At 50.1% G+C, this 23,319-nt stretch overlaps 2 protein-coding genes and 1 non-coding gene across 5 annotated transcripts; 1 reads left to right on the forward strand and 2 right to left on the reverse strand.

Moving 5' to 3' along the window:
- Positions 1-216: 216 nt before the first annotated feature.
- LOC121587975 (vacuolar protein sorting-associated protein 72 homolog) lies at positions 217-1,892 on the forward strand. Its single transcript, XM_041905396.1, has 4 exons — positions 217-484; positions 574-1,007; positions 1,078-1,264; positions 1,342-1,892. Exons 1-4 carry the CDS (start codon positions 351-353, stop codon positions 1,799-1,801), a joined length of 1,215 nt encoding a protein of 404 aa, XP_041761330.1. The 5' UTR covers positions 217-350; the 3' UTR covers positions 1,802-1,892.
- A 1,104-nt stretch (positions 1,893-2,996) lies between these two features.
- On the reverse strand, positions 2,997-23,238 carry LOC121587972 (protein unc-80 homolog). Of its 3 annotated transcripts, XM_041905384.1 has the most exons (35): positions 22,965-23,238; positions 20,602-20,784; positions 19,607-19,633; positions 18,537-18,557; positions 18,315-18,460; positions 18,085-18,238; positions 17,803-18,013; positions 17,353-17,714; positions 17,094-17,287; positions 16,621-17,020; positions 16,432-16,544; positions 16,111-16,128; positions 15,599-15,749; positions 15,443-15,539; positions 15,100-15,381; positions 14,825-15,022; positions 13,700-14,045; positions 13,507-13,603; positions 12,996-13,440; positions 12,738-12,928; positions 12,311-12,668; positions 12,079-12,244; positions 11,802-11,995; positions 11,577-11,720; positions 11,390-11,510; positions 11,113-11,308; positions 10,457-10,626; positions 9,811-10,378; positions 9,181-9,741; positions 8,952-9,117; positions 7,794-8,878; positions 7,313-7,461; positions 5,929-7,246; positions 5,695-5,863; positions 2,997-5,622 (listed from the first exon to the last, which is right to left on the reverse strand). In XM_041905384.1, the coding sequence occupies exons 2-35, from the start codon at positions 20,743-20,745 to the stop codon at positions 4,541-4,543; spliced, it is 10,044 nt and encodes a 3,347-aa protein (XP_041761318.1). In that variant the 5' UTR covers positions 20,746-20,784; positions 22,965-23,238; the 3' UTR covers positions 2,997-4,540. The 3 variants fall into 3 exon arrangements, with proteins under 3 accessions (XP_041761318.1, XP_041761321.1, XP_041761320.1); XM_041905387.1 differs by lacking the exon at positions 16,111-16,128 and having other exon boundaries at positions 12,996-13,419; positions 13,700-13,988; XM_041905386.1 differs by lacking the exon at positions 16,111-16,128.
- Positions 10,715-10,786, reverse strand: Trnat-cgu. Its single transcript has one exon. It is a non-coding gene; the product is annotated as a tRNA-Thr (tRNA).
- Positions 23,239-23,319: the final 81 nt, after the last annotated feature.

A 23,319-nucleotide genomic window follows, 5' to 3' on the forward strand; every position in this document is an offset into this window, starting at 1 on the left:
CCGGTTTGAATGCTGCGCATAACAAATGGAATATTATTCGGAGTGAAGATTATTATGCAATCAGATCCATTTTTAAAGCTCTGAAAGCATATTTTGGATGTGAATTTCAATTTATCGCAGCTTTTTGGCATGTCAAACAGAAACGTCCTCTTTGTTTATCAGATTCCCCAACGAGCATAGCTGTCATGCAGCAACCTTGGTCACACGGAACGCCTTGCTAATGTCAAACCGGAAGGTTTGGGCGGATTGTTTACAAAGAGAAAAGTTGTTTACGGAACCAGCAAGCGGCATAAGTTTTATTCTAATTTTTTGCAGCAAATACAGCCTTTACCCTCACTAGCCTGTGCCGAATGGCTGCCACACGGGAACGCCGCTCAAATGCCGGCCGACGGATGGCCACCCTGCTGAACGAGGAGGAAGAGGACGAATTTTACAAAACTTCCTACGGTGGCTTCAGCGAGACTGCCGACGATGGCGACTACGTGTAGGTGAAGCCAAACGGCCAAAGCCAGTGTACAATGGTTCTCATTTGTGTTCATGCCCCCCCCCCCCACCCTCTGTTTTTTTGCACAGTCAAAAGAATGACGACGAGGAAGATATCGTCGATTCCGACTTCAGTATTGACGAAAACGATGAGCCCATCTCCGACGCGGAGGAGGAACCGGCGAAAGGTAGCAAACGCCGGAAGGTGGGCACGGTGACGAAGGCGTATCGGGAACCGGCCCCCAAGAAGCAGACCCCCCCCAAAGCGAAGGAACCGAAGGCAAAAGCCGAACGACAGTCGACGCTGCGCAAGCGGCCCAAGTTTACCGTGATCGACTCGGGGCGCAAATCGTTCCGCAAGTCGACGGCGGCCAAAACGGCCGCCACGCAGAGCCGGCTGAAGCAGCGGTTCGAGGCGGAACGGAAGCGGACGCGCGTCATCAGAACGGAGGAGTACATCCCGACGCAGGAGGAGCTGCTGGAGGAGGCGGAAATTACCGAGCGTGAAAATATTAAATCTTTGGGTATGCTTCACGCCCGGGCATTGTGTGCAAGCTTTCTACTAATACTAAGTTTGTCATGCTGCAATTTTAGAACGCTTCCGAAGGATGGAGCTGGAAAAGCAGAAAATTAGACCGACGAAAAAGAAGTTCACCGGACCGACGATTCGCTACTTCTCCACCGCCATGCCCATCATCGAGGAGGTATACGATAGCAACACCGAGGTGGACCCACTCAGCATAAGCGACCCGAAGGAGGTGGAAGATACGAACGAAAAAACGTAAGCTAGTTGCATCATCCCATAAACAAAAGGTACCGAAAAAATCACAAAATAACCCCGTTTTGCTCCCGCTGCAGCGTGAGAGAAAAGACTGTAAAACGAAGCAGAAGCAAGAAAACCACCCTGATGGAGGTAACCGGCCAGTACGAGCGCACGTTCATCACGTTCGAGAACGACATCGACAACAAGCTGTTCGAGTCGTACTTCCCCACGCCGGACGCGGCCCGCAAGCACCGGCAGATCTGTGCCGTCACGCGGCTACCGGCCCGCTACTACGACCCGATCACGCAGCTGCCCTACCGCAACATGCAGGCGTTTAAAATCCTGCGCGAAGCGTACTACCAGCAGCTGGAGGAGCGCGGCAACACGGACAATCCAGACGTGGCGCGATGGTTGGAGTGGCGCAAAAAGATCAAGGAGTATCGCATGACCGCAATGAAGAAGCTGCAGCCTCCGAAACCTCCAACGACGACGACGGCGGCAGCGGCGGCAACGACAACGACGGCGGTAAGTGCAACCGGGGGTGTGGGAAAATGAATCTTCTTTCCTTGTTTTTTTTTTATTTTAGAGATAATTTTTAAGAACGAAAAACACCCGATGCGATAGTATAATAAAGTGGCTGTAACGAGAGAGAAACTGAACGCTTCACATTTCTAAGCTAAATTGGCAATTTATTTGTTTAAATATGTGTGTGTATGTGAGTGTGCGGTGTGTCCCCCATTTTTCCAGGCGGACTTTTTCGCCACTTACGATCGACGGTATTAAAAAGCCACACAAAACCGAAAAACAAAACACACAATGCAACTATCACATTCACATCAGACTATCTCCTTTTCCCTAGGGTGCTGGCTAGCTGGCTGGCTGGCGTTCGCTCTCTAAATGGGGGGGGGGGGGGGGGGGATGGAACACCCACTCTTCCTATCCTCCACGGAACCCTAGCCCTAGCTCTAGCTCAACACTATCTATCTATTAATCAACGACACATCAACGGCAACAAGTTACACATAGGATAGGCGGTGTTGAATATTGGTTTGTTTTTGCTAGACAAAAGTGCTGCAGGGGCCTGTGTGCTGGATGCAGCTGCCCTTTTGGCGGTAGCATTAAAATGCGCAAATATTTGTCTATGTGTTTTTTTATATGATTTCATCATAGAGTATGTCTGTGACACTCCTTTCCAAAGTTATAGTTTGTTTTCTTTTCCATCAACAGCGCTAATAATACAATTACTTTGGTTATGGCACATCTAAAACACATCTTCCTCCCTCCATCATGGCATTTAAAACACGTAAAACACGGTAATCATACAATGTGTAACACTTGTCCATTTGGTATATATAGTAATATATAAAAAAAACAACACGAAACTCATTTCCCCATTATTCTACCCCCAAAGTTAACTATTTGCTTCTGTTCTATTCCGGTGGCTGGGTGTAGTAGCTAGCTAGCTGCTAATCGATGTATGATTTCTTCTTATTTTTTGTTTGTTTTGGACTAAAAACTGGTGCCTGGTGCAGTTTAAACAGTCGTTTAGATGGATTTGTGTTTTTTTTTTTGTTCTATTAAAACGCTCTATTTTCAAATGCAACAACACATCCACTGGAGCGAGGGCGGGAGTGTTTGGCCCTAGCCAAAAAGAAGACGGTAATAAATCATCCACAGAGAAAACAAGGTTTTTCCCGTTTTGGACGGAAACCGAGACACGTTCAAATCAACAACAGCGTATACGCAACAATTAACAGTAATTTCTAAACATTTGTTTGTAACATTGAGGAAAAATACTTATCAAACCAATATTATTTAGTCAAAACTCTCCGGTGCTGTCCGCTCTGTCTCTCTCATTGTTTCATGTGTTCCTGCTGAACTGATTGTTTTTGGTTCGGTTTATCTATTGCCTTTCATCCGGTTGTCACTAACTCACTCCACAAAAAACTGCTACTATCTATTGTCAAAAAACAAACCAACAACCACCAAAGACTTCATTACCACCAACCACAATTAACGGACAACAGATAGCGGCTAACATGTGCTCACCAACATCAACTCTAAGTATAACACACCCACCCTAAGATTTGTATATGTATAAATCTCGTACCTGGTACAAAATAACGCACGAAAAAAAAACCTATCAAACTTGTTACTTCGGAGGTGTTTTAATCTTATCATCGGAACAACATCTTCAGCCGGCGAGTCGAGTGTGTACTAAAATCCCTCCTGTGTACTGGCCTCCGTACACCTCTCAATACTCCATCGATGCTCTCTCTCTCTCTCTCTCTCGGGTGGGATGTTATCGTATGATGGCATCGCACAAACGGAGGGAAGTACCATTGGCTGTATCTATTTCCGTTACTATTGGTTATGTGTGTTAGTTTCGTTAAAATCTAACCCTCGCTCGTCCCTATAAAAACCTGGCGTAAACCCAGCACCGGTTCTAAAATGTAACTAAGTAAAACACCTTCGTTCGATCCTCATTCGTTTTGCTACGCTCTCTAGCCGCGCCTATTGGCGCTATGGTGGATACGGTTTTTGCTATTTTATCATGTCGGTTATCATTCGTTTTCCCATTTTGCTGTTGTTTAAAATACTGATTGAGTGTGTACTACTGCTGTGTGTGTGTGTAACACTTCTCTAAACATCGGCTATCAACATGAAATATGGTTTTCGTTACACTACACTAACCACTTAGTCAGGCGTTTTTAATACTGAATTCAATACTTCCGGCGACATCCACTAAACAACGACGCTTTTACACAAACGCACACACACACACATTGGTTCTCTTTTTCCTACTTTTGCTAACATTTCCTACAGCACAAAAATCCACTGTTCCAGTGTGTCCAAATTCCTCAAACAAACAACGCTTTTCTCCCAAAACTACAAAAAACGTTAACGTCGTGTCAATTAACGGTGTGGCGTTGTTCTAAGTGGACAGACGCCTACCGCTACTAACCCTATTTGGACGTACACTTTCGTCGCACAAAATTTGTCGTGTTGTAAGTAGTATTATTGGTGGAGTCTGTAAGTGCATTGATTATTAAAAAGTTATTCGTTTCACTTTGTTAACGCTTGTGTGTTCATTATCAATCTCTGTCCACTATTCGAGTGTGTCACCTCTTACTCCTCTGCTTTGTTGGATAAAATTCCGAAGATATCGATCGTGAAGTAGAGAGTGAAAGAGTGCCCATAGTAAAAACAAAAACAAAACGGCTGTCCACACAGACAGGGTCCACACATCCCTCGTACTACAGTGGTGGGTTCAAAATGGGGTTGACGAATCACTTAAATCAGTGTATCTTCGTCCTGCGTCTCGAACAGCATCAGCAGCGAATGCTGGGACGAGGAGCGACCGCCCATCGCATTGCCGGAAAGTGAACCGTCCGGCGAGAGCAGCCCCGTCTGCAGGCTGTAATTGTCCCGGTAGCCGGACGTGGAAGACGTTTGCGATACCGAATCCCAGCTCAGATCGCCCAGCGTGGCGATCGCACGGTTCAGTGGCTCCACGTACGGCGGCTCATTAACGATCGGTGGCATTGCCGAAGGGGCACCGCTGGCAGTGGCGGCCGGTAGGCCCGAACCTGGCACAACAGCAACTCCTGGCACTCCTGCCGCCCCCGGTACCGTTGAACCAGCGGCGCCAACCATCGCCAGCCCAGCGCCACCGGCAACGGTGGGAATGGCGTAGCTCGGTTCGCTGAAGTTGTTCGACCGCATGCCACGCCGATTGCGGAACGTTTTGCGGCTCTGGGCGCGTGACCGTTGCAGCCGATGCTTGTTGTGGTTTTCGCCCGAACTGTCGTCCGCCAGGCTGTCGGGGGACAGGGGCGTAGTGGACGTTTCCCCAGACGACGTTTTAAACTCGACCGAGGAGACGAAGCGCAGTCGGGGTGGTTGCGTTTTGACGGACGCTTGCAGCGAGACGGAGTGGGATAGGTGGGGAATGCTACCACCGATGCCGGAACCTTCGCGACCTACTGGCGTTGCCGGCGGTTGCAGATCGACCGAGCCTGCGTCGGCCAGCGTGCAGGAGGTTAGCGTCAGGTCGGCACTTTGCGAGTCAGCAATCAGACCGCCGTCCCGGTTGTTGGTGGTGGTTGTGGTGGAGCTGGACAGAGACTCACCCTTCGGTGCTTGGAGTGTCTGCTGGGACAGGGTGTCGCTGGAGGTGCAAATACCGGTGCTGCTGCGGGCATCTAGCTGTTGCTGTTGCTGCTGCAGCGAGCCGGGGAATCCGCCCGGCGGTTGGACACCGGTCAGCATCGATATCAGCGATGGGCGCTGCTGATGACGTACGGGCTGTTGCTCGGGTGCCGGTGGGATGTTGGGAATGTCTCGTTTGGACGTTTCCGTGGACATGTCGCGATCTGTGGAAGGGAGAACCGAAACAGCGACATTAGACACATGTGGACATCTGGTACATAATGGGACAATCATACCATATCTTCTTGTTTCCAGCTCTTCCCGGAGCTCACGCAACTCCCGCGACAGTTCCAGCAGGATGGCACCGCGTGACTTAGTCCCTCCAATGGGTTGAGTGCCGCGCATTCGCTCGCGTATCAGGAACTGCATGTGACGCTCGTGATCTCCAATCGGTGGTTGTGAGATCTGAAAAGAAGCGAATGGCATGTGGAATGACTCTCAAAAATACGGGACCAGGAAGCTCCCACTACCTTATGCATAATGAACGGCATCAGCACGATGTACAGCGGAGTGCGCTGCGTGACGACAAACTCCAGGAAACTCCACAGCTCCGGCGCAGCCTCATTCCGGCGGCCCAGATCGCGCATTACCCGCGCAATCCGTGGCCACTCGTTGGACAGTCGCGTCTCGAAGCAGATGCAAAGTACACGCAGCGCCAAAAATGTGGCCTGATACAGGGAGCTGGAAATCTTCGACGGTCGCTTCGCATCTCTGCTGCCAGTGAACGTTAAGGAACCGGCCCGCAAGTCCGCCCCGGTACGGTTTGTCTGCATGCCCATCTGTGTGGTTCGTCCAGCGACGGGGCTCATGGCGTTCAGCACAGCCGTCACGAGGAACGAAATGTCCGACTGTTTCAGCTCGCCCACGTCAAAGATACCGCGCCCACTGCACACCTTCAGACAGAGCGGCATCAGCAGATGCATCAGGAAGTTTTCCGCCTTCTCCTGCGACGGGAAATCGGCACTTCCGCCACAGATTTGCTCCAACCCGTGTGAGATGGAATCGATTGGGCTGACCACTTGCAGCGCGACCAGCCGCACCACGTTGGAGCAGAAAAAGGCGGGCGGACTTTTGGACATCAGGGCGGCACCCGCACCGGATACACCTTCCGGGAAGTTGCCCGGCTCGTTCACGATCAGGTTCTGCACGTTCGTGAGCAGGGCCTTCATTTCGCGCCAGTGCAGTATGTGCGGGTAGCGGATTATGGCTTCCGATACGCCCTTCAACAAACCGGCTGCGGCCTCCCAGTTGGTGTTCCGCCGGACAGACGACTTTTTCGAGATCTTCAGAAACACCTTGTCGAGCCGGCGCAGGATGGTTACGAGGGTCGGCTTCATGCCGTGATCGTCAGCCCACTCGGCACGAGGGAAGATGCACTGCATGTACCGCTGCAGGCCCCGGCAAGCCATCGACTCACGGTCGTACGGAGACACTTTCAGCAGGGAGTGGGCAATCTCTGCCAACCGGACGTGACACTTGACGTCGAGCAGTTCCATCGGTTTCGGTTCGCCCTGCTTGCGCGCCAGCTCGGCTAGCCGGGTCGAGGCCTGGATGATAAACTCCCCAACCACCGAGAGCAGCACATCGCGAGGACGGCGATATTCGCGGATCGTTTCCGAATCATCGACCGATTCGTTCAGCATCTTCGAGCGGCCTATGTCGCTGACGTACTTGGCGTGTGACTCGTCGTCATAATCGAGCCCCGGCGAGCAGGGCGGACCGCGGGAACAGTTGCGCTGGCTGGATCCTTTATGCTCCGGGCTGTTACGGAACGGTCCATTGTAGCTCCTGAAGTGAAGTGAAGAGCGAGGATTAATATTAAGAAGCTTAAGCAGCAAGCTACAAGATACATACTTGGACAATCCTTCACAGTTGTGCACCATGGTGCGAATCGTTACGGCCAGCTGCAGTATGATATCCCGTTCGCACTTTCCCTCCAGCGGGATGTAGGAGGAGGATTGGATCTGCTGCATGTAGCATGGCAAAATGGCTTCCAAAATGATCTGCAAATGATCGGCGGTAAGGTGGGTAAGGCGATGGCTTATAAGTAGTGTTGTGTTTCATGAATACACGTGTAGCTGTAATCTTCGGACGACTGGGCCCGCTTATTCATGATTATTTGGAGATACATGGACCTTTAGAGAACCATGAGCCTGTAGATATTCATGAATCTTCAGAAATTCACAAATCTTTAGATTCCTGAATCTCAAGGCATAAGATTCACATTCATAGAAAGACTTTGAAGATTAAGTCTGATTTATGACTATGAATCAGTGTTACTCATCTGTAGTTACTAGTGAATTTCGACTGATCCCCTTCACGCATCTTCACTTACCAGCATCTGATATCCCCGGGTACTCTCCGCCGAATACGACACAACCATCACGCAAAGCGTAATGCAATCCAGCACCGTCACCATCTCGTCCTCATCGTGGTAGCAAAAATCGATCGCTTTCAGTGGCTTCGGCTCTTTCACCAACTCCGCTATGTTCAGTGGATCCGGCGATGGCGTCTCCAGACTGAGCAGCAAATTGAACAAACAGCTCGACTGCACCTTGTGCGCCTCGCCGTACGTCCCATTCTCGTCCGTATCGAGAATGGCCGACACCGAGCCGAACATTTGCAGTATAAAAGGCTTGCGGTTGAGCAGATAGAACTGCTTCACCGCATACTCGATCGTGGTGGTGACCAGCTTGTTGGTCTGGTGCAGCGAGTACACCTGCAGCATCGCCGGCATGATCATGAAGTATCCGTTGGTGGAGAAAATATTCTTAAAGTTGGACGCCGCGTTAATGAACGTGGCCGTCACGTAGCGCATGATGCACGAGTCTTCCGAGTGGAGCAATGCCGCCCCGGACAGCACGTTCAGGAAGAGCTGAATGTCGGCGGAGTAGGCAAAGTTGCCGGCCATCGCTTCGAACATGCGCGCTATCAACCGTACCCACATGAACTTGTGCAGCACGTCCAGCCCGAGCAGCTCCTTGCCCAGCTCGCCGCCCTGGTGCAGGTCGAGATCCACCTCCAGCGCTTTGCGCGGAAAGGAGGGCAGCTTCATGAGCTCTTCGTGCAGGAACACGACCCGCTGGACGACCATGTCCACGTTCTTCAGGATAGCCCAGGTCAGGTGGACCTTACCGATCTCGACAAACTTCTTGCACAGCTCCTGGCGCTGGAGCGCATTGAACGACTCCTCCGGTTTCATCTCCACCAGCCGCAGCTGGGGGTACTGGGAGCGCTTGAAGAAGTACAAATCGCGCACGTACCAGTTGGGGTTCAGTATCTGGTGGCTCTTGTAGTCGACCAGCACGTGCTGGGCGTGCTTTTTCTCGTCGATGCCGAAGAAATCGAGCGACTCGCTGAGCAGCTGCGAGAACTGCGTGTCTTCCTGCACCGGGAACTGGGACGGTATGCCGCCCTCATCTGTGGGAACAGAGGGAAGCCGATGGAGGATGAAGGGCAAAGATAACCTTTTACTGTGGATGGAGTGTCCTACCTTCTGGTCCATGTACGATGATTTTCTTCGCCGAAGGAACGTTGGCTGTCAGCAGGATCGATGCATCACACTGCTCTTTGCGCAGGATCTGCTTCAAATCCTTAAACATAATGCCGTGCACACTGTGCACTACCATCCACAGCACCGACAGTGCAGATCCCACCAGCTAGAAAGCAAATGTTTGTATTTAGTGTGTTTCTTCGTTCAAAGGTCCCCCTGAAACACTTACCTGCTGGCTGCATTCATGCGTCGAGCGTACGTAAAACATCACGTACCCGATGATGTAGTTGTACAGGGCGAACGCTGCCTGCTGGGGCAACCGCGGCACAAACCGTATCAGGTGCCGCAGCAGCTTAAACATCTGATCCTGATGATCGCGCGTCAACCGCTCGAGCACGTAGCGCAGAAACAGCGCCGAATCCTCTACCAAACAGATCCAGATGACCTGGTACGCCACCTCGTACACGGCGCAACCGTCCGAGTTGACTGCAGCATCGTCCAAGCAGGCCACGATCTGCATCACGGACGAACACAGACAGGAGGGGAAGAGCGAATGGGCCGCATGCATGTGAATGGCCGACCGGGTACCGTCCTCTTCCTCCTCGACGTGATCTTCCGCTGGACCATGATCGAGACCCGGCTCGTGCGCAGCCTGCTGCGTGATGGGAATCGTGGTGATCAAGAAACTTTGACGCTCCGAGCGTTGCTTGTCCTCCTGCTGCAGCATAGCGTGGCGTATTGCTTCCGTTTGTTGCTTCTTGCGCGTTTTGGTCGCTGTTACCAACGAACGCTATGTTGGAAAGGAATGGAGGATCATGAAGATCTTCCACTTCTAAAAAGATAGATTTCGTTTACTTACGTGCCGCTCCTGGTTCAGTGTAACTTCCATGTCCTTGTTCTGCTGACGAGGCATCCAGGGTGGATCAACAACGGGCAGACTTTCGATGCCGATCTTCGGTGACGGCAGCGTAAACTCGATACCGGGCGGAGGCACCTTAAACGAAAGGTGTGCGCCCTCCTCCATACGTGGCCACACCTGGAAGCGGTTCTTCCACAGCACCTGGTAGCGCAGAATCGCCTGAATGCGAGTGTTGGGACACTTGTTCTTGAGCGAACGCTGCATAATGTCGGTGGCAGTGTTGGGTGCCTTCACCGAGGCCAGTATGAAGAGGGCGGCGGAAGCTGCCGACACTTCCTGATCGGTTTCGAGCAACAGTTCCCAGGCAATCGGAATGACCTCCACGAACTGTTCCTCGGTCAGTACGGCCGCACCCTTGACGAGCGAAGCAATGGGAGCGTGAAAAACATCCCGAACCTGATTTTTGATGTACTTCAGCACCGGTGGATCCTCCTGGTGATGTTTCGGCTCGTGGATGAACGTCGAGTACTGGGAGGTGTTTGGTTCGGACTCGTCCTGCAGTATGATTCTATATTTTGAAAGGGTAAGAGAGAGTGCGTGTTAGATGGGAGGTAAGACAGGGAGTTTTGTGGAGCATCAAACTTACCTATCACGCTTCGTTACGCTGTCCTTGCGCTTGGAGGGTGAAGTTTGGGACGAACTTTGGTCCGAAACTTTGCGGCCCTGCTTGGACCGTTCGCGACGTGTTGTTCCCTTGGCGGACTCGCTTGGCTGGGCGTAGGTAACCGGTGTGACACCAAACTCGTCGCCATAGATCTGCAAAAAGTAACGAAAACACACACGTTCAGTAGAGTTTAAAGGGAGTTCCGACAAAAACGGGATTGCTAAAAAAGTTTCGCGGTGCTGCCTCCTGTGAGGATTGAACTCACGACCGCTGGTTTACGAGACCAGCGCTCTACCACTGAGCTAAAGAGGCCCGATGAGAGACGCACACTCATTACGCTATATTAACACAGCTACGTGAGCGCATGCGTCATTCACGCTTGCATGCTTTCGGTCTGTTTCTGTTTTTTCCCCTGCGCTTTGTTTACAGCGGTACCCGACCACTGTAAACATTTCGGCAAATATAGAACAGAGAAGGGGAAAAGCAGCCACAGTGGGATTGCAGTGGACAATATGTTCTCAAAAGTATAAAATGCGCTTCTTATGCTAAAAATAAAATAATTTGTAACTTTACGAAAACACCTTTTTACATGCAAAATACGCATAGCAGTACATTGTTTTAAAATAAAAATAAATTACCTTGCGAATTGCTCGGATCAGCTTGGTTGCAGCACGCATATGCCGTCGGTAGCAGTACGGGTGGCAAAAGTTCTGATGGTCACAGTAATAGTTGAACGAGCCGAGGAAGTTCGACACCGACTTTAGCCACGGCAAGTTCTTGGTCGTTTCATCCGAATCGTTTGAATCGCATGGAGACTCCGGCGGTTGATCGTCACTGCGAAGAGTGTGTGAAATGAATCACAGTTAGATGCTTTACATAGTTCAAAGTAAAAAGGGGACTAATGGCCCAACCCACCTCAGAATGCCTGGCGACTCTTCTCCGCCACTGATTTGTCCCGGTTCGGAGTTGTCACTTCTGTCGGAGAGTGAAGACACCTTGCGTTTCGATTGTATGGAGTCAGTACGTCTTACCGGGTCTAGAGGGGAATAAATGAACAATTATCATGCCAAACCATACTAAACACTGCCACTGTAATTCTTACATTCATTCTCCACTTCCTTCAGATCTTTGGCACCGCGGCGTAGTTTCAGCGAGCGTCGCTTGAACGAACCACCGGCCGGTGTTGCGGAAGTTCCACGGCGCAACAGAAAGTTTCTCGATGTAGCCAACGTACGCTTCTGACCTTCTGCAATGGAACGGACGGAACAAAAAAACGGACTCCCAGTTATCCACCCATCACACGGAATGACCGTTACCAACTACATACGCTGAACATTTTCCTCGCCCTGAATGGTAAGTGTGGTGTTGCTACTGTTCTCGGACTCGTTGTCCGGTTCCTGCAATACGAAGGAGATCTTACGCTCCGTCTGGCCCGCTATCGACTGCAGGCTCTGAGCGGACGTCTGCGAATGGCCGCCCATCGAGCTGAGTGCCATAGACCAACGGCGATTGGTTTCTCCACTGCAAGGACAAGCAAAGGGCGGGGGTCAGGTAAGTGAACAAAAACAAATGGAAGCTTCTATTCAGGTTCCGCGTTTCCTTACCGACACACTTTATCCCACGGTGTGTGCTTCTCTTTGGTGGACAGTCGCGATGCTTTCGGCAGCGTTTGGTATGTTTCCCTCAAGAACGCAGTGATCTCGAGCAGCAGCACACAGGCAATCAGTTTCAGTGCCGGCGGACAATCATTTCCGTGGGGATTAACACTTGCTGAAATCAAAAGTCCCGCATGAAATGACTTTGCTTGTTGCAGACATCCTCCACTCCCACACTTACTCTCGTCAAGAAAGTCTTCCTCTTCATCCTGCTGCAGCAGCTGCTTCTGCTTTTCGGGATCGGATAAAGTGGCCGCCATCTGCTCCGAGGTTAACTTATCGTTGTTGACCATCTCGTTCAGGCGCGCGCCCAATGCTTCACCCCACTGATGGAACATTTTGCCGGCCGACCGTTGCAGCACGTGTGCACGCCGCGTCCCGGCTGCCATTGCCGTCCTGGGGCCCATTGCCGGCCCCGACGGACGAAAGGTTGGTAGGTTTTGCTTCATCCACGACGGCCACTGGCCCCGATTGCACAGATGCACAAAGTGGGCACACTCGATCAGGAATGCCGCCCGGGCAACGATCGGAGCTTGAGGCTGTGGAACAGGTGAATCTGTGTTGTAGTTGACGTCTTCCGGATCGCAAACTTCTGCAAGATCACTTACCAGATCAAGAAGTGCGGTGATCAGTGCAGGATCGGGAACGGAACCAGGAGCGCACACTTCCAGCAGCAATGCAAACCGAGCCATTCCTTCCCGTACCGGTGTTATGGGAATGAGACGACGCTCCTTCAGCACCACCACCTCCGACTCGCGTGGTCCATCACTCACGTCAAGCGAACTTCTTCTGCTAAAATCTGCGGAAAACGAACCAATGATGTTCGCACTCTTCCCCTCACTTACACCCCTCAAACCACAACTTACAGCTACCGCCAACATCCTCGGTGCCGCCCGTTTTCTTCTTGCCCTTGCCGAGCCCCAACCGGTTGAGCCGTCGCTTCGCCTTCTGTATCGAGCGCCCGATGCCCTCCGTCGCCCGGTTGCGCGTCTGGAAGTTGAGCGAACCCTTGCGCATGAAGTTTGCCATCGAGTCCGACCCGCTCGCCGCCAGTATGCCCGACTCCAGGTCCACGGACTCGCGGTCCTTCGAGCGGCGGAACCATCGCACGATCCCCGTCAGCCGGCCGACCGAGTTGCGCTCCGAGCTGGAAGTAGAGTCAGAAAGTAAAGCCCGCTCGCTGTGGCGAGGGGTAAGGGTGGGCCGCACTTGCGGCCCCTTACGGCGCAGATTGCTTAACGGGCTCTGGCTGGCCCGGCTCGGCTCCTCAAACCCTTCCGTCTCTAACAGCTGCAACAGGAAAGGAACGATCTACGTGTTTAAGCAATTTACTTATTGAGAGTCACGTACACCAAGAGGACATTTAGCTTTACTTACGACACACGTCGAGGAGGTGCTCTTCTTCTTGAACAGCAGCTTGCGCTGCGCCTTCTCATCCTGCTGTATCAGCTGGATGTCATTAGTCGGCAGGTGACTGCGGGAAGAATCGTAGAGGAAAGTTAGAGAGAGAGAGAGATATAGAGCGAGAGCTGTTGCGTTATGGAGACTCGTCCAAGACTCATCGTCTTACCGTATCACCCGCGTCGTCTGCATGTTAGGCGCTTGCTTGTGCGGACGGGGAGTTACAGCCAAGATGCCGCTCAGCGCTACCACGCGGAACGGACCGCCGTGAGCTCCCTTGACGTACGTGACCAGCTGCCGAACGTCACAGTAGAGCGAGAGGTTGTCCTGGGACTTGAGCTCCTTGAGCGACTGCACCAGCCGGGTGGCGAGCGTCTTGAAGATGGCCCCGATCAGCTGGCTCTCGGTGCCGCCGGTCAGCCCGCTGCCGAAGTTGGTCGCGTACCCGCCCTGGCCGCCTGATATACCGCCAAAGTCAGCGTTGAACGATTTTATGCCAGATGATCTCTTATGGTCTGAATCAGGTGAAGATGAAACACATATACGTGCAAGCTTTCTACTTCGGACCAAGCAACAGGAAAACAGTGGTATATATATGTGTGTGGGTGTGTTAACATATTGGTGAGCGTGTGTATGCATGTTAGGCAGATCAGATACACGATCAAATACAACGATGACTATGACTGGTGTGTGTGTCGGTGTATGTTGTGTCTGTGAATTAAGGACTAACGAAATGCGATAGTTTCGCGCTTGAAGAAACAACAGAAACTGCAAAACGGATGATACCCAATCAATACAGACCAGATCAAGTGGCTACACTCTTACAGGCAGCACATATTTCGCTCCAAATGCTACTGCAGCACGCACAGGAAGCAACAGAGGTTGTAAAGGTGGAGCGTTTACATACGGCATAAGCATTCGTTTGCGACGTTTTTTAAGGGTGAATTTCGAAAAAAGCAGATGACATTTTATGGAACTCGAGCTATAAAAACAAGTAAAGTAACACACCTAGATAATAAAAAAATGGTACAGTGGAGGCGACAGTGGAGAATGGGTGTGTGTACAAAATTACGAACGAATACTTTAGCAATGCAGCAAACGGTATGGAAAAGAAACTCTGGAAAAACCACACACGGTACAACTTTCTCAACCTTCTTATAACGGCAAGAAGTGTGTACGACATCGAGCAGGAAAGAAGCAAAGGCTGGCGTGGCGCAAAGAGTTCAAAAAGCACCTTTTGCGCACGTGTTCAACACAGTTAATCACAGGTGCTCACACTACTAGCTCTACTTACTCAACGGTGACAGCAGCGAGCTGGGATCCACGCAAAAGCCCAGATACGCGTGAAAGAAGTCGGTAATTTCGTGCATCGGCGACTCCTTGATGAAGGCGCGCAGGTTCGCTTTCAGAATTTTGCCATTCTGGCGCAGCAGCCGCGAGAGGATCGAGTTGCAGGTGGTTCGCAGCACTTCGGCCGGTGGGCCACGGTTTGCTGGAATGGAATGGGTGTGCAATATTAGCCGTGGAGTTGTTCTGGGCAATTGTTTGGGTTTAGTTCAGCCTGCATACCATCGTTACACCCATGCGGACAGCCCAGATGCATGAAGGCACGCTTCACGATACCGATCGCAAGCGAGTGTGCATGATCGCCAAACTTCAGCACGCCCAGATCTAGCAAGATCTCGCAGATGTTCAGGCCCGCTTCCAGGACGCGCAGAGTGCAGACGCTCGAGTCGCGCTTGAACACGCAGTGTACGGCAAGCAGGACAACTTCGTAGTCAATCGTACCTTCCTTGGTGATGTAGAAACACGACCCGGGTGCTTCCGTTTCATCCGAGATGCAAGTGTAACCTAAGCGGGAGAGCGCGCGAATGGTTAGTAGTGATCATGTCATCGCTCAACGCAAACCTACCGATGTGAGAGTCTGTATGGGAGCGCAACATCTGCGACTTGAACATCCCAGTACTACCACCAGCACTCAATGCATCTAGCTGAGAATCGATGGAACCCTACGGTGGAACGGGCGTCGGATTAGTCTTTGGAACGTATTTTGGAGTAGCCTACTTACCTGACGTTTCATGTAGTCCGGTGACGGTGTCGGCGTATGCTCTGTGACGGTAATGATCGGATACTTCGGCGTTGTGCTCGATTGTCTCGACGGCACAGTTGACTGGACGTTGCGTATAACCTTCGGCGGTGGTTCGATGTTTCGATGGCATCTGTGGAACGGAGCGAAACTTTGTTACCCTGACAACTACAATACGCCACGTACTATCGCTGAAGGATCAAGGGGAAGGGAACACAACACAAACCAACTATGTATAAAGGAATAACGGCCAGAAAGAAACAAGTATGAATTTAGAAAATGCATATCAAACATTCTAAAACCGTGGTCACTTCCAATGTGTCAACAAGCAGGTTGTGGGAATATTCCAATTAAAACGTGGACACAAACTGAAAACGTCAGCTATCCCGATGAAGGATGTGCACAATCAATGAACGGGAACGTTACACAAACAGGGGGTTGAGGTTTGATTTTTGGAGGATTCGTTCTCGGTTCGAGTTCGTAAAGAAACTTACCCGCTATCAATGAGACAGCTGGGATAGATTTACAGATGGTTAAAGGAATAGATACGACAGATAGAAGGCGTAAAGTAGAGATAGAAAATGATTTTATATGATGTGATCTTGCTAAACACACACACACACTTCAGATGATCAATAGATGAGCTTCACAACTCACAACTTGACTCGGCTAGACAGATACTAACTAACCACAGATCTAGCAGATTATCCATTGAGTAGTCTTAAGCAATGCTCCACCAACCACTGATACATGCTCTGATGATGATAACAATGATGGTGAAGCAATGATATCGTCTATCACGTTACAATACATACCTTAAGCTAGGCATACTTTTGCCCTTCACCAGGTTCGTTGATGGAGCCCGCGATATCATTGACGCTGAGCGGGATAGCTGTCGCTCACCCGTGTCCAAGCTACGGTGGCACTCCTGTCAAAGCAACGTCACGTTAGTGCACCTCGTGCTCAACTTATATCTGCCCCCCCCCCCCCCACCAAAACCATACCATCTGCTGCAGCCGCTTTCCGTTGGTGTTAGCATCGAGGCCAATCTTTTCCAACCCCCGGTCCGACTTGGACAGGATGCGCGTCTCGATCAGTGTCCGAAGGTCGGCCATCTTGACACGGCGCTTCTTCTCGCTACCCTTCCGTTCGCTCAACGGCCCCAGAGAGGACTCGTCCGAGGGCAGTTTCGAAACGTAGTACGGTGCATCGGCCAGCAGGGCAGGGATGGGTGGGTCCGGTATCTCGATGTAGTCCTTGTTGGCCGACCCGATGCTGGGACTGTCGCGGCTGCTGGTAGGACCTTGATAGAGCGATATCTCAATCTGCGGTATGGGCAACGAGTTGGAGCGTCGTCTTGGGTGCGACGGAAGGGCTGAAGTTTCTTCGCTAATGTCGCGCAAGCTGTTGGGTGGGGAAATAACAAACTCTTCTCAAAACAACTGTGTCGAGATGAGGTCGTCTTTAACTTTCTTACCGATTGTAGAGATAGTGCAGACTCCAGTAGACACCTTCCTCCTGCCAGTGTGAGATGAAGAGACAGCGCAGTACGGCAACGTCGAGAAAGGTGGCAGCGACCACATCACACTTGTGACCTTGGGACAGCTTGGGATCCGTGTCGAAGGACTCACGCTCCGTCGAAGAGCTGGTCTTTGGCTTCGAGTCCTTTTGCTAATGGAGAGAAACGCTGATTTCGGAACGAATTTCTTTGGCTTCAGTGCCACCAATACACTTACACTGTACGTGTCGATCCTGTCAAAATCAAAGCTGGTAGGTTCTGCGCGATGATCCGGTTGGTATAGTGGATGCGTCCTCGAGCCGATCCCACTGCTGGTCGGCGTTTGGTGTGCGGGTTTGTTAAACTTGGCACCATGATGCAGCAGACTAGCGTCGGCCGTATAGTACGACGGATCCGGTACGCCACCATCCATCGGCAGGCGGAAGATGACGACACGCTCCTCCTCAACACTGGACGCCTCCTCCGGGATGGTTTCCGGAAAGACGGAATCCTTCGGCGACGACACAAACGACAGCTCGTCGTCGTGCTTGATGATGCCGGAGTAGATGCTTGGCGGAGATTCAATGTTTTCCATTTTCTCTACAAATGGAGCAGAATGGTAGAATGGTAAACAGTGGCTTACAAGCTGCTGATTACTACAAGCGATCACTTCATCAGTTCAACTTACTGGGCGAAAACACTTCCGGCGATGGAGTGGTGCTAACGGAGCTCAGCAGATTGCGTGCCTTCGGTTTGACCGGTGCGGTAAAGCAGGGCGCATTCGGGGCCCGATACTCCCACATACCCTGCCACATCTTCAACCCGTTCTCGAGACGAAAGTTTTGGAAATCGGACTCCTTCAGCATGTGTGCGATGGGAGCGAACAGAAAGACGAACAGCTGGGACAAAAATGGGAATGCGGAATCAGTTTTCAAACCGGTCAATCGGAGGATGTTCGAGGATATCGTACCGATATGGTTGGTATCGAGAAGAGGTAATTGTTCGTCGTGTTATCCTTGTCCGTATCGGCATCGGCACACTCCTCGGCGGCAAACAGCAGTATCCAGTGCAGCGTGTAGAGTATTTTGGTTTCCGCCGACCCAAGCGCCTGGAGATCTTTCACACTGGGAAGTGAAGTGAAAGAGAAGTGCCAAGGTTAAGTCACATCCTGCAGGATAGCATTGAACGTTCTCCTCTTACCGATTGTGCATCAGCGCTCCGGCACAGTGTATGACGTGCGGTAAGGCAGCCTGCACGATGCGCCATCTTGGGATCGACTCCAGCGCGGACGTTAGCGAGGGCGACAGTCCGAACTGAATGTTCTGCACAAGCACTTTCTCGAAAGACTGCGAAAGAGAAAACAAAAAGGGTTCAGTGGGTGTGTGAGTTGATGTGAGGCGTCGCTCACGGATCACAACTTACCTTGCACGCTTCCTTCAGCTCCTGTGGATGAAAGCTTGAATTAGTAAACATGGCTTTGGACCAGTGTTGTTGGTTGTTTGGGCGTTGGGATCGTTTGGATCGAAGTTATCGATATACATATCGTTTTACCGGGGCTCTATTGTACGCTTGCAAGACGTAACAGGGTAACGTACACATGCATGCGTCGCTACAGGATAGAATGGTACTGCCGCTGGCGATAGTTCAAGCAGTTTACAACACGATGATGGTAAAACTATTTCTAATATTTAATTCTACGTAAAGCAACGAATGCGCTGCACATATTTTAAAGGCTAGAATACACAAGCGAGGATTGCATAACGACAGGCGCTTTGTGATTGGGATTGCATACTTTGATGGCTCCGTTTGTATGTACCCCTCAAAGTATGCAATATTCAGCACAAGGTTATGTTTTTACGGCTTTATTGAGAATATATCATGCGGTATGAACAATTTTAGTAGGAAAAATGAAGTAGATTTACTTGTAAAGCACTGCACTACGCATACAAATCGCTACTTTGAAGTTTATGTGACGTGGTGTTTAAAGAAATGGGAATTGGAAAACAGACCGTGTACGTAAATGTCTAATGTGTATGGAGCTATGAAGTGTAGGAAAGAAATACTGCAAATATCGTTACTTCTATTGTGCTGTCTAACAACAACCATCTTATCTACAGATGAAGGTGATAATGGTGATAGTATGAGACGCTCATTTAGACATGTGCTTTACTGACACAGGATGAAAACTTCACATTACTGGACGTATTGGTGGAAAATCCAACTGCTCTAATGGGTAGAGGTGGAGAGAGAGAGCTACACAAACAAATGTGGTAATGATAAACTCAAGATAGCAACTACTTGTACACTCGTCAACGCTGTGGCTCTACCGGGCCCTACTAGGTGGATGTGTAATGGCAATCGACAAACAAAATCCAGCACTATCTATTTCCTAGTACCAGAAAGCTAAGAAAAAATAAATACTACAAAACGAAGATGTACAAAGCATAAGCTTTTTGCAGCACATTATCCGACATGTACTTATTTACACTTACATGGTGTCCTGGTGCGTGTTGACAGAACTATCGTACACCAAAATTTTGTATTGCATCGTTCGAATTGAGTATTTAGCATTTTTGTTTTGTTTTTTTAATGTTATTTTAGTTGTGTAGTTGTTTGTTGGATTACACCATGAGCACAAGGAGTGTTTGTTTATTTGGAAGGACGCATGGGTGGTTGATGTTTTTGTATTTGTTTTAAGTGTCGGTTTCAGTTGTTGATGTTGTTGTTTGTTGTTGTTTAGGGGGTTTTGGTTTTTGGCACACATGATGACAATAGCGACACGCACACACACACACAGAAAGAGAGAAAGAGATAAGGATATGGTGTTTTTTTTTGTTCTCGTTTTTTGTGTTTTGGTTTTGGCGGAAAGGAAAAAAGAAAAAAGAAGCAATAAAACCAACATCAATTCACACGGCTATATGTTCAATATGTTTGAGGGGTATGTTTTTTTGTATATTTGTAATATGGGCATGAAAAATGCGATTTTTTAAATGTATATTTGTAATGCAATTTTGAACCTGTCCTGTCCGTCACCACCGCTTCGTTTTTTTCCATATTATTTACACCGATTTGTCACACTGTTAACACACATATGGAACAATTAGAGAGCTTGAGAGCGCTATTTGTTTATGTTTGCTTGTTGGTAAATAAACAAATACGTCGAAACACGAATAATTCACATAGAACAGAATGGAATGTTAAAGCAAATTTTAATATGGTTGATCGCTTTGTTTTATCAAATTAAAGCTCGAAACAAGAGCTGAACTGAAAACGTGACGCTCGTTGCCACATGAAATACGAGAACTCACTCTCTCTCTGTCTCTCTGTCACTCTCTATCTCGTATGATTATTTACAATTTGCATTCTTGCACACCGGACGCAGATGGTGATGATAGTTAGTGATAATAATTCACTGTGGGAATGACGTTCCCTTTTCTTCCAGATAGGAAGAACTGTGTTGGACCGTGTTCGGCAACGTGTTACGTACCATGCAGCTAGCCTCGTGCAGCTTGCCCAGCTTCGGCCGGATGAAGGGCGCTATCTGTTGCCACAGGAACGTCTGCACCGGCACCGGGACGCCCAGGTCCTGCAGGCCCTCGTCGATGGGATTGGTGGACGAAGCGTTCGCCATGGTTTAGCGTAGCGTAGATAACGGGGATGACGAAGAGCACTGTCGAAACGAGGTAAAGGACATAAGTTATGTAGCTCAACCGAAAGCCCTCAAACAACTCTCGACAGTAATGTTCTTGCACACATAAAATCGGATTAAATTTCACACACTCCCCCCCCCCCCCCCCTTTAATAGAGCTCCAATAAAGTACGTAAACATTGTTCCCACGGAAGCAGCCTCCAATAACGAGATAATTAACTTTTCGGTCCCCCGGACTCGATGGTTGGCATCAACTTTCAACTGCACTAATAAACACCGCGTTTCGGTGCCATCGTTCGGCACAGCGCCACCCCGTGCCACCGGTGCCCAAAGAACAACAAATTAATTTATCTTCAATCATGAAGCCGCCACCGACCACGGTAATTGCATTCGGGCATGCTATCATCCGGTGCCAAGTTTCCCAGGCCAAACATGCGCCGTACCGCTTTGCGACCGAAACCGCATTCATCAAGTAGTTGAACTGTCCAGCCACTAGTTGACACACATGCATATACATTTTTTTTTTCACCCCCCCACCCAGCCCTGTATACACTTGAACCTGTTGAGCTGGTAGCGGTCGTACAACTCCAACCGAATGGGAGGGTATTTTACAAAACAAGCAAAAAGCAAACGAAAATCACAAAATTTTTGGCACCCAACATAAAGCTTCATTTTTGTGTGTCTCATTCGTTCAATTTTTCTTGCTGGTTTTTCTATGAGCAAATTGCCACACCGCCACCAATACCCGCACAGCAACAGATGGGGCCGCATCGTTTATGCGCTCGCGCTCGTTCCGGGGGTAATGAAATGCGAGGGATTATCTGATTCGATTTTCATCGATTATGTCCCCCCCCCCCAGGTTTATGGTTTTCTTCTCCCCCCCCCCACTCCAGATCGTAGCGTTTTATTCATCTCGGGCAAAACTGGCACTGACAATTGCATTGAAAAGTAGTTGCTGCCCGTTGGTATTGGTTACCGTGGCACGGCCGCCTGTGCTGTTGCTGCTCGATGTTGTGATGCCGTACTGGGCGCCTCCACCATCGATGGAGAAGCGGAGTGTGGCGTGCAGTTCGGTGTGTGTGTTTGTGTGTGTGTGCCCAGTTGGAGCAAACCCGAGAGAGCGCTAGCAAGTGTCAAATTCAACAGCTGATTTTATCGATCCAGGTTGCTTTTATCATTCGCTGGCTGGAGATTTCGTCGTTTCCGTGAGCGTAACTGTGCGCGATGCTTGTGCTTGGGGTGTTCTTTTTTTCCTCCCCTGGTGCTCAGTTTTCCTTCGCAGCACGGAAACGTTGCTGTGCGCGTGATGCGTTTTACATGCCATACACACACACACACACACACGTTCGTCCAGCAGAGCAGGTTAGAGGGACCGATAGATGGATGGATCTGGCCGTGTATGACCTGCCCCCCACCTCCATAGGTGGGGCACCCCGAAATCGGGTGAAATTGGGGCGAGAGAAGGGCGAGAGCAACTCTTCTTCGGGGAGTGGTTCAATTTTTACTGTCTGTTGAGCATAAAAGTTTTATGTAACACACACGGCCTTCACGGGGCACTACTACTCGCTACTTCTAATCCCGTCGTTGTTTTTTGATAGCGCGTAGGGTGGGCGGTGGTTATTGTTTGCCAGCACTTTCACTTCCCAGCGGTCATTCACTTGGATCAAATTCGATTTTTATCACCGCTCAAGTCTAATCAAATCTTGCAACATTCGCACGGATTTGGAAGCGTTTTTTAACTCTTTAACGCGTTAGCGCTGAAAGGAGGCGCTTTTTACAGAAGCGAGATAAGAGCCATCGCCATTACAACTTCCCGTCCGCCATATTAGAAAACACGGAAGTGATGGACAAGAGGGGGGGGGGGGAAACTGACTTGGGAAAATTTTCACCAGCATCACTGCACACGATTTTGTCACAGCATTTTTTGCACAATTTTTCGCGATTTTTCGCAACCACCCGTTCGTTCCAGTAAGGTAAGCAGCTGGAGAGAACATTATATAACCATTACACCGTGCAGATAAAATCGCTGCCACATACACACACGCGCGCCCACGGTCTGACATGGATATTTGCTTGTAATTTTTATCACGCAAGCACACACGCATACACACACGCGCACACACTTGACCACGTCCGCACATTTTCCCTGGCCAGCAAATTGCAGCTTCAATCCGATCCAAAAGGGATTGACTTACACTTACCGAAATGTGTGTGCACAGGCAAAAACAGAAGCACGGTTACATGATGGAATGGAGAAGGAAACTGAAACCAGTAAACTGCACAGTCCAACGTTCCCCCTCTTTATAGGAAGGGGGGGGGGGGGCTGAAAAAACGGTGAAACGGTAGAGTGAACCCGCCAGCTAGAGCGAAGGCAAAACACACCCCCGTCCCGGGACGATGTAATGGCTGCACTGTGTGCGCTGCACGGCTACGGTTTTGCTGGAAAAATTGTTGAATCTGTGCCTGCAAACGCTGAAACGTCGAGTTTCGCTCGCTCGTTCGCTCGCTCGCTCGCGCGTGGTTCCGCTCGCTCGCAGTAAGTGGGTCCGCGCCGGC

Source organism: Anopheles merus, chromosome 2R, assembly GCF_017562075.2.
Source record: "Anopheles merus strain MAF chromosome 2R, AmerM5.1, whole genome shotgun sequence".
In the NCBI taxonomy this organism is placed as follows: domain Eukaryota; kingdom Metazoa; phylum Arthropoda; class Insecta; order Diptera; family Culicidae; genus Anopheles; species Anopheles merus.

Bases quoted from the DNA above. Each gene is read 5' to 3' on its own strand.
- LOC121587975 (XM_041905396.1), top strand. From the start codon at position 351: ATGGCTGCCACACGGGAACGCCGCTCAAATGCCGGCCGACGGATGGCC. The intron at 1,008-1,077 runs GTATGCTTCACG...CTGCAATTTTAG, and splicing joins TGAAAATATTAAATCTTTGG to AACGCTTCCGAAGGATGGAG. The intron at 1,265-1,341 runs GTAAGCTAGTTG...CTCCCGCTGCAG, and splicing joins GAAGATACGAACGAAAAAAC to CGTGAGAGAAAAGACTGTAA.
- LOC121587972 (XM_041905384.1), bottom strand. From the start codon at position 20,745: ATGGCGAACGCTTCGTCCACCAATCCCATCGACGAGGGCCTGCAGGAC. The intron at 18,558-19,606 runs GTAAGTGTAAAT...TTTCATCCACAG, and splicing joins AACACGCACCAGGACACCAT to GAGCTGAAGGAAGCGTGCAA. The intron at 7,462-7,793 runs GTAAGTGAAGAT...GATCATTTGCAG, and splicing joins CCCGGGGATATCAGATGCTG to ATCATTTTGGAAGCCATTTT.